General features: G+C 42.4%; 2 protein-coding genes across 10 annotated transcripts in view; one reads left to right on the forward strand and one right to left on the reverse strand.

Annotated features, from left to right (window-relative positions):
* The window catches only part of LOC146221304 (kynurenine--oxoglutarate transaminase 3), a 29959-nt gene that overhangs the window by 765 nt on the left and 19565 nt on the right, over positions 1-9629 (reverse strand). Inside the window, exons 1-14 of one of the 7 annotated variants that reach the window (XR_014750738.1) lie at positions 4209-4419; positions 3872-3976; positions 3693-3757; positions 3457-3601; positions 3067-3216; positions 2897-2983; positions 2649-2774; positions 2418-2538; positions 2237-2313; positions 2023-2112; positions 1700-1886; positions 877-950; positions 619-705; positions 390-518 (exon numbers count right to left, since the gene is read on the reverse strand). Coding sequence is in view for 5 of the 7 variants with exons in the window: in XM_084692415.1 (XP_084548541.1) it covers positions 459-518; positions 619-705; positions 877-950; positions 1700-1886; positions 2023-2112; positions 2237-2313; positions 2418-2538; positions 2649-2774; positions 2897-2983; positions 3067-3216; positions 3457-3601; positions 3693-3757; positions 3872-3952 (1350 nt within the window). In the remaining 2 variants the exon portion in view is untranslated. The other 6 variants (XM_084692415.1, XM_084692414.1, XM_084692416.1 and 3 more) reach the window with 6 other exon arrangements.
* LOC146221305 (volume-regulated anion channel subunit LRRC8B-like) lies at positions 4708-9599 on the forward strand. Of its 3 annotated transcripts, XM_084692413.1 has the most exons (4): positions 4708-4974; positions 5229-7120; positions 7220-7322; positions 8817-9599. In XM_084692413.1, exons 2-4 carry the CDS (start codon positions 5241-5243, stop codon positions 9186-9188), a joined length of 2355 nt encoding a protein of 784 aa, XP_084548539.1. In that variant the 5' UTR covers positions 4708-4974; positions 5229-5240; the 3' UTR covers positions 9189-9599. The 3 variants fall into 3 exon arrangements, with proteins under 3 accessions (XP_084548539.1, XP_084548538.1, XP_084548537.1); XM_084692412.1 differs by having other exon boundaries at positions 4713-4974; positions 5232-7322; XM_084692411.1 differs by having other exon boundaries at positions 4715-4974; positions 5229-7322.

A 9629-nucleotide genomic window follows, 5' to 3' on the forward strand; every position in this document is an offset into this window, starting at 1 on the left:
AAAAATATCATTCAAAATGTATTTAATCACCCAAGGTATTTAGATCTTCTCTCAAAATTACATCAAATGTGGAGTATAGTTTTCAGAAAAACACAACCCATTACGCTGATTGGGCATTTGGTGGAGGTTAGGTTCACAGTGGTACAGAAGGATGGCTGTACTGTTTGAGGTGCTACAGGCAAGCAAAGCCCATCAGAGAGATGATCAAATCTCCCCTTTGCATTATTTTTAACTGTCCAGTCAGGTAAACTGTACACAGGGAAAATGAAAACTATTCATACTATTTCATTATTATAAAAGTGATGTACTTGTCATATTCTAACAGTGACTGGACCCAATGCAAATTATCCCCCTACAGAATCACTATCAAGAAAGTCCCTCATATTTACATGTTCCAAGGGGGAAGGTTCTCTATGAACTGTGCGTGGACAGATAAGGCCTCAAAGCAAACCACAGCATCAAACATCTTTGTTCCAGGTCTTCAGGATGACCTCAGCAGCATCAAGAGTGGCGTCTTGCTGCAGAACGATAAAAAGGAATGTGCATGAAGGTAAATTGAGATGGAGGTCAAAAGTCCTTAAACATCACTGTTCCAATTCTGATCCAGTCTGAGTTTACCTTTATGAAGCACAAGCGGATGTACTTCTCAAACTGCTTTTGTGAGGCGTCCCCACAAAATGCGGTGACTGGAATAGCAGCCAGTTTCTACAACCACAACAAACAAACAAAAACATCTCAAGACCCACATCACAGGCCCAATCGCAGGCACAATAAAAATGGCAAGTCTGTATTCAACGTTACCCTGCATGTTCCCTGTATCACGAAAGCATAAAATAGGCTATTATTCCTTTAGTCACTTCACTTCACTCTCCTTACCTTCTCTTGGATCATCCATTTGACAAACTTGTAGTCGTACGGCTCATCATCCCCCATGTGTGAAAGATCCTTATCTGAACAACATGGAGAGACCATCAAACTTCCGCCCCATTTTGTGTGTTCACAAAACTTCATCACTGTGAATTACATCTGATCACTTGGTTTTCAAATGTAAAACAAGGTTTAAGGGACCACACAGTCATGAAGGCAACAATAAATAAATGAAGGTTATAACCTTTTGGATTGGTGGTTATGCCTTGATAAATCACACGCCAAAGATGTGAGGATAGAAAACATACAATAAGCTTGTTGAGGGGCTTTCAAGCCAGTAGAGGGAGCTAAATCATTATCCTTTCAGAGCCAACAACATCCAATATTACAAAACTGTAAGCAGACTTGTATTGTGTTAGCTAGCCTAGTATATGCCATTTGTATTCCAATACATATGCTAGTGCCTGGTCAGATCATGTTATGCCAATACACACGTTTAAATTGCATTCATTTAGCAGACACTTTTATCCATAGCAGCATACACAGAAACCCCAACTTGACGGATCTTGTGGGTCATCAACAAGCAAACATAAGGGAAGAGCGTGCGTGGCTCCGTAAATCATTACTGGACAGTTTAAAACGTCGACACCACCAGCTAACGGGCAAAGCTAATGCAATCTCTAATGCACCTCAAGCAATAACCGCACAAAAGCCCCTTGTGTGCTGGAATCTCTCTACTAGTGCAGCTTTGGCCAGACCCTTTTTTTCCACATAGTTCTCAAGCACTGCACCGTGAACGCTCCTTCGCAACCCCGATGAGTTACTAACTCACTGAGAGGAGTCACGTCCACAACCATGAAGTATCCGCCTTCCGGGACGATGGGGGACATGCCGGCGTCGCGCAAGATGGCTGCCATGCGGTCCCTCTTCCCTTCCAGCTCCACGGCCAGCGAGGAGAAGTAACACTCAGGCCGGCCCATGAGAGGGAAGTCCCGGAGCAGGCCCTGGGCCACAGCCTCCTGCGCAAACACCGACACAGTCGGAACTGACCCACGGAATCAACGAAGGGTCTGATGTCATAGACGGAATGAGCACACTGACGTGTGACAACACTGACTTCCTAGTTCTGGAGCTAGGTGATACGGTTGGCTTTACCTGTAAAGGTGTTGGGCAGGTGTACAGGGTGTTCTGCATCACGGTCTGGAGGTGTTTTATCAGGTGTTCTGGTCCTATAGACCAACCAAGCTGCCACATAAGAAGAAGAAAATAATCATAATTGAAAAATGTTCAGTATTGTCACACAGACTTTATAGGGTAGTCTACCACTGAAAATGAAACATTAAAACAGGATTTTCTTGGCATTGCTAACCTTCCAGCCTGTCACACTGAAGGTCTTCCCAGCACTGCTGATAGTGATAGTTCTGTCCCACATTCCAGGAAGAGTAGCTACCCAAACAAAGGGGAAAGAGAAAACATGCCCGCTGAATGAGACTTCAAAGCCTGCTTTCCTCAGTGAATTATTTCTTCTTCAACAGAGAGCACTTCAGTACCTATCTTGACGTGTTGGTGTCCCTTGTAGATGAGCCACTCGTACACCTCATCGCTGAAACACAGGGTGTCGTGTTTGATGCAGAGGTCGGCGATGACCTGCAGCTCATCCCGGGTGAATATCTGTCGTAGGTTAAAACCATGACGAAAAAATTTGACTTGTCCACAGTAGGAGAGGATTGGAAATAAAAGAATTTGGAAAAAGGTTAGAACAAATTTGGTTTGAAACATACCTTCCCTATCGGATTGTTGGGGGTGTTGATTATAATGGCCTTCGTCTTGGAGTTGAATTTACTTGATAGCTCATCTGGGTCTAACACCCAATCAGCGCTGGAGACATTGTTCTTATCGCCAGGCCTCTGTTACGACACAACACAGTAATAATGTGGATAGATTTTTTTTTTTTACTTAAGCATAGGAGTAAACGTTTACTGTGATTCATAACATCTGTCACCAATATGTTGAATGCAAGTTCACTCACAAGTCTTAATGGTATCAAAACAGGTTTGGCACCCGCCATTCGAACCATGGGCACATAACAGTCAAAGAAGGGTTCAATGATGATGACCTATGGAAACACATGTTAGCATGCGTCCACAAAACACGCTCAGGTTCTTATACAGTCATGATTGATAAAGGCTGAGGACTAACCTCATCTCCCTCCTCTACCAAGCCTTGCATGGTGCTGAACAGCGATCCATAGCCACCCACTGTGACGAGTATTTCCTTGAATGGATCAATCTGGTGGCCATAGACTTTCCCATAAACTTGAGACAGAGCTTTCACCAAAGATGGATGACCCTGTGATGACAAAAAAAAAAAAAAAAAAAATGTGCGACATAACTGGATGACGAGATATCAATCGGAAACCTGATTGAGGGAGCGTGAAATTCTTCCACATGATAACGGCGAGAATAATGTGTGACGGGTTCGATATGAACCTCGCTGGCCCGTTTCGAATGTCTCGCTGTTGCTAATGGATACCCTAATGCACGGTATCGCATTTCAATGCAGGATGGTTCAAACAATAAAAACACTTACAAAGCCTCTGGTGTACTGGTTCATCCTGTCCACTAACGCAGCTTGGGCTAGACCTTCTTTTACATAGGAAGGCGGCGGTATGTCTGGGTAACCCTGGCCCAAGTTGACAATCGAGGGGTCGGCTGCTACCGATGTAAAGGCCACCCTATTGTTAAAACAATTTTAAAAAGTTGACGGTGTTGCTGAATGAAATACTGTGTCATCCCATAATTATATGACTAGCACAACCATCTTACCACACGTTCTTGTCAAGTCCCTCAATCCTTCTGGAGTTTTTATGTCGTTGTGATGCCATTACAGCCTGAAGAATAAGAAAATAAAGAATGACACATGTATGATACAATTCAATTTATATTCAGAATGAAAAGTCTGGTTTAGATTATTCTGATTTCTGATTCTGATGTGTGGCACGTACTTGTGATGAGGAAAATGTTCTGTTGCAGCTGCTTTTTATGAAATGACTTGCCGACCTAGTATAGCACCATAGGCTGTTCATGTCTGCAGATTACAAACCTGATTACTGTAGGACAACACAAAGCGCATTGCTAAGAAGCAACACTCATTTACTTAGTTTGCACTCTGCTATCAAAAGGCTAACCTTTGTTAAGCGTGCAACAGAGGGCAACATGTCACACACTAAGTATTTCAACATAAAATGCATGTTGCAAGACACTGACTCTTTACATACGACAAATCCCATTTCCAAAAAAATGACTTTTAAAATCGATTTATAACGCCGAGCACTTACTTACAGTCTACCGGAAACAAACAATGTCCCCTCCTCTACTTCTGGCCAATCACAAAGTGCAAAATAAGGTGGCACTGTTTACGTCAACGTATCATTCGAGGGGAGGATGTATTCATTATGACTGAATGAATTATTCCAGTTTGTATCAAGAACAACTTCCCTGCTGTAGTTGTATGGCTGCCTTAGACATTCCCTGCTTACAGTAACGCGAACCGGTTGTTTTTAGCTGGTTGACCAATGATGTTCATTTGATACAATGTGTATCCTGTTCACTGTGTTGGAGAGTCAAGTCGGGATGATTTTCATCAAACCCATCAAATTAAAATAGATTTTAAGTGAGCAGATGCTTCTCAAAGAAATAATATTTTTTTATAAATAAAATATTTCTTTAAATGTTCAGGACTATAAACGTGTTTTTGTTGCAAATATGTTAGTTTTTGTTCATTTTTCATTTATACTAAAGGCTCAGTTAACCTTAGATCTTTCATTACAATTTTTCAAATTAGTTATATTTTTATCAGTTAACGGGCAGGAATATGTAAAGTGTAATATTTTGATTTAGCTTTAGCTACTGTTTTATGTGGATAATATAAATAATAGCATAATTGCATTCAACCGTTTGTTGCCAGGCAGGAGGCATTTGTCTCTAGCCTGACACTCAAAGACGCACTTGTCCGTTTGACACTATTTTCTGCTTTTCAAACAAGCTAGATTTACGTATCCACTTGAAAACATGTTTCACTATTAAGACAGTGTAAAAAACTCAGAAGGTATGGACTGTTATGTAAGAAATAAACAAAGTCTAAAACGTTGGCAGCTAGCTAACGTTAGCGAACGTTACTAGCTCTACTGTACGGTAGTGCTAACTAGCAGACTTATGGCAGTTAACCCTAGGCTGTACCCAGCTTTAATAAGATAGACTAGCTAACAGTTGACCCACATTAACAACATTGTTATCAGAGACACAAGTCATAATAAAGTTGACAAGTCAGGGATTTTCCTAATCTGTGGATTTTTGTTACAGTAGGCAACCAAGATGCTTTCTGATGGAGAGTTGAAAGATTTTGCTCGTGGGCAATCCCTGTATCGAGTTCTCCAGCCATGGTGGGACGTTTTCAGCCATTACCTAACCATCATGATGTTCATGATTGGCACTCTAGGAGGTACCCTCCAACTCACACTACGCAAGATTGTCTGTGTCCCTTGTCAAATCACATCAACTGACTTTTGTGGGGCAGTCAACCACCAAGGTGATTCATTGAATGACAGTGCTGCTGAATCTAGCTTCTCAGTCATCTCCATGGCAACACTTAAGATGGATCTTCAACAGTACGCGTATGTAGATGCCGTGTGCTACGAACAGCACCTCCACTGGTTTGGCAAGTTCTTCCCTTACGTTGTAATGTTACAGACACTGGCTCTCGTGATGATCAGCAACTTTTGGTTCAGGTACCCGAGCACCAGTTCCAGGCTAATGCACTTTGTCTCCATCTTACACAAATGTTGCGATTCGCCCTGGACTACCCGTGCCCTGTCAGAGACGGTGGCAGAGCAAGGATCGCAGCCGTCTATGAGCATCTGCTCTCCTCCTGATGTCTCTCAGACATTAGCTTCAAACGAGAGCAGGAAGCCAATGGGTACTGAGCTACTCAGCGTACTTGACAAGAAGGAAGCAGAGCAAGCCAAAGCCATTTTTGAAAAGGTCAAAAAACTGAAAGTGCACGTTGAGGATAAAGACACCATTTATCACGTGTACATGATGCAGATTGTTATAAAGATTGTGTTTCTTTTGTTCACTCTGGCATACAGCCCTTACGCAGCTTCACGCATCCTGTTTGATGTGCACTGTGTGGTTAAAACACAGGCGTTAATGCCCTTTCAGGTTTTTCAATGTGTTCACTCGTTGGCCACCATTTTCTGGCTCCTGTCCTTAGTGTACACAGTACTGATGATAGTTTATGGCTCCACTTGCCTCTACAGTTTTTGGTGGGTGATGAGAAACTCTCTCCGGGAATACTCCTTTGGATCTTTGCGCGAAGAAAGCAGTTTCAGTGACATTCCCGACGTCAAGAATGACTTTGCCTTCATCCTGCACCTCCTTGATCAATACAATCCCCTGTTCGCGAAACGTTTCGCTGTGTTTCTATCTGAGGTCAGTGAGAAGAAACTAAGACAGCTCAATCTGAATTACCTTTGGCCGTTGGAAAAGCTAACGCTGAAGCTAGTGCGCAACACACAAGACCAGCTAGAGATCCACCTGATTGCTCTCAGCGGCATCCCTGATGCTGTGTTCGACATTAGGGACCTTGAGGTTCTGAAACTGCAGCTCATCCCGGACGCTAGACTCCCACAGAAGCTCACTCAACTGGGACAACTTAGTGAGCTGTGGCTGGACCATTCTCCAGCGACAGTGGACCTTCACGCGCTGGCCTTTCTCTCAGAGAAGCTGAAGATTCTTCGGATGAAATTCACGGAGGTGGACCAAACGCCGTGGTGGATCGTCAACTTGCTTAACCTATGCGAACTGTATCTGTATGGAAGCATGTTTTCTCAGGACAATACGGCCTTCATTAACGGTTTACCCAAGCTAAAGAATCTCAAAGTGTTATTCCTTAAGTGTAGTCTCACGGCTTTGCCTAAAGTGATCACAAATTCACTTCCTTCAATAAAAAAGCTTTTCATAGACAACGAAGGCACACAGCTCGCGGTCCTGCAGAGTTTAAAAATGATGACACAGCTCACCAGCTTAGAGCTGCTAAACTGCGACCTTCAGAGGATACCAAGCCCCATTTTCAGTTTGAAGAACCTGCAAGAGCTCGACCTGAGAGAAAACAACCTGAAAACGATTGAGGAAATCATCAGTTTTCAACACTTGCCAAGGCTAAATACCCTGAAAATGAAGTTCAACAGCATCACGTACATCCCAGTGCACATTGGATTCCTCCAGAGTCTGGAGTACCTTCAGCTCAGTCACAATCATATCAACTGTATACCCTCACAACTTTTCCTTTGCAGCAGACTCTGCCATCTCGACCTTAGCTACAACAACATCTCTGTCATTCCCAATGAAGTACAGGACCTGAAAAGGCTTCAGGTTTTAAACTTGTCAAACAACAACGTGAGTATGCAGCCAACGTTGGCTGATTTATTCATTTACATTTAGTCATTTAGCAGACGCTCTTATCCAGAGCGACTTACAGTAAGTACAGGGACATTCCCCCCGAGACAAGTAGGGTGAATTGCCTTGCCCAAGGACACAACGTCATTTGGCTCGGCCGGGAATAAAACAGTTCTTGCATTTTGATCAGTGCACTGGTCTGGTATTGCATGATTATGTAGCACAGTCCACAAGTATTTGGAAAGAGAATTCACTTTGAGGTTGTTTATAATACTAATGTATATAATGTATTGATTTAACAGACGTTTTAATCCATAGCTACGTGCAAGGGATTATTTGAACCTTTAAACTCTTGGTCTTCACTCAAATGCTCTCCAACTGAGCTATAAACTGAGAGCAATAGGCTATACTCACGCCCATAGCCTATAGAATCCCACCAAGGAAAGATCCCCTGCCCCATCTCACCCTACAACAGTTAAACACAACAAAAAGACCCAGACTATGGCAGCAATATCCCCCTTTACAACCCAAGGCATCCAGCCACATGAAACACAGTACTAAAAAGGAGCATTCAATTACCCCAATATCCCTGAAGTCCTGCCCCATTGCTATTTAAATAACTACATGTTAATTCCACACATTATTCAAGAATACCAACATGAACCTTTATTATGCAGATATACCTGATTAAAATATATTAAATGTACCTGTATAATACAAATATGTAAGATATGTGGTGCATGGTCTATCCAAATCTATTCCATAAAACAGGCTTTGTAACTGAAAGTAGTTGCATTGAAACAAACAGATTCTCGCTTATTTTATATTCATATCAGTAATTATGATAAAACTTGAAGCTACTGAACTTAATCGAGTTGAGGAATATCAAGCTTTAAAAAATTGAGGATAAAAGCAGAACTCCAATACGGTGTGCCTTACTCGGGAGTCTGCTGTAGGCTCATTAAGAGGACTCTAAACTCAAACGCAAGCAGATGTGTGTTTGCTACATTCTTAAGTACCCAATTGTACTTTCAAAAAGCACACCAAGTCTGGAGATACAACTTAGGCTATAGAACGTGCAAGAAATAAACACAGAGAACCCTGGAAGAATACAAATTCAAATAGGCCTATCACCGTGGTGAATTTGGCCAAAGGGTGAGTGCCTAATGTAAAAGTGGATTTAAGTGCCCCAACTTAGCTTGACATCGGGTATGTCATCTTCCCTGCTTTCTCACCTCTTGAGATGTTTGTAGAAGACGTCATAAATGTGATTGAGAAAGAGAGTGCACGTGGGAATGACAGAAACCATTATTATGCACAAAAGTGAAAAGGGGTATTTTGAAGCGTTCTTTCATTTTGACATGTCTCGATGTGTTCTGAAAAGCAATTCTGATTGCCAGTCCTCAGAACAGCCGACAGATGACTCATGACTAACCCTAACCCCCTCCCCCCCCCAAAAAATGCAAAATGTTATCCTTTGTTCTCCTTGTCAAGATTGAAACGCTTCCAGATGAAATCTTCAAAAACAAGACCCTGCAGTCCCTTCTGCTCAGCCACAACTGCCTGGCTGTGGTGCCCAGCCTGGTGAGTGAGCTGACTGGCCTTATACTGCTTGACCTGAGGGGAAATCAGCTGGAGAAGCTCCCTGCAGAGCTGGAAGCATGCCAGTGCCTCATGCCCAACGGACTAGTGGTTGAGGAGTGTCTTCTCAACTCTCTTCCCCCCAGTGTTAAAGAAGGTTTCCAGAGGTCAGACAGAGAGTATTTGGGCAAATGTGAAACAGAGAGTGCAAGCAATTCATTGAACTGCAACCCGATAATCTGCAACGCGGGCTATGGAGACAGCAGTCTCTTGAACTCTATGTAATGTGTGACCACGTTGTTGAAACCCCAACGCACACCTTCGTTTAAGCTTTTGTATCGTTGACTGTTGTCTATTTTGAATTGTTCAAAAGCGTATTTCGAAAGATTGTTTCCACCATAAAATGAATTTACTACTGCAATCGTATTTTCATAATCACTCATACTTGTTATATGATTCTGTTTTATTTGTAATAGCCTACCGGTACATGTTAATGTTCTGGCGCAGTTTATAGCACAATAGACCCCTCAACATTCCCGTATACCTCGGGAAATATTCCCTCACGTGGTTACAAGGAAATGTCCAAGCGCTATTTTTAGTTGATAATATGCCAAAGATGAATTGTGGAGCCCTTGCATAGTGTGTTGGATTATAAATAAAGTCTTCTTGGTTATTCTAAACATATAAATCCGTGTTTGGTGTTGTTATACAATTTGCAAGGCGGAC

This window comes from Hypomesus nipponensis, chromosome 26 (assembly GCF_054491055.1).
Source record: "Hypomesus nipponensis isolate SF chromosome 26, ASM5449105v1, whole genome shotgun sequence".
Taxonomy (NCBI): Eukaryota; Metazoa; Chordata; class Actinopteri; order Osmeriformes; family Osmeridae; genus Hypomesus; species Hypomesus nipponensis.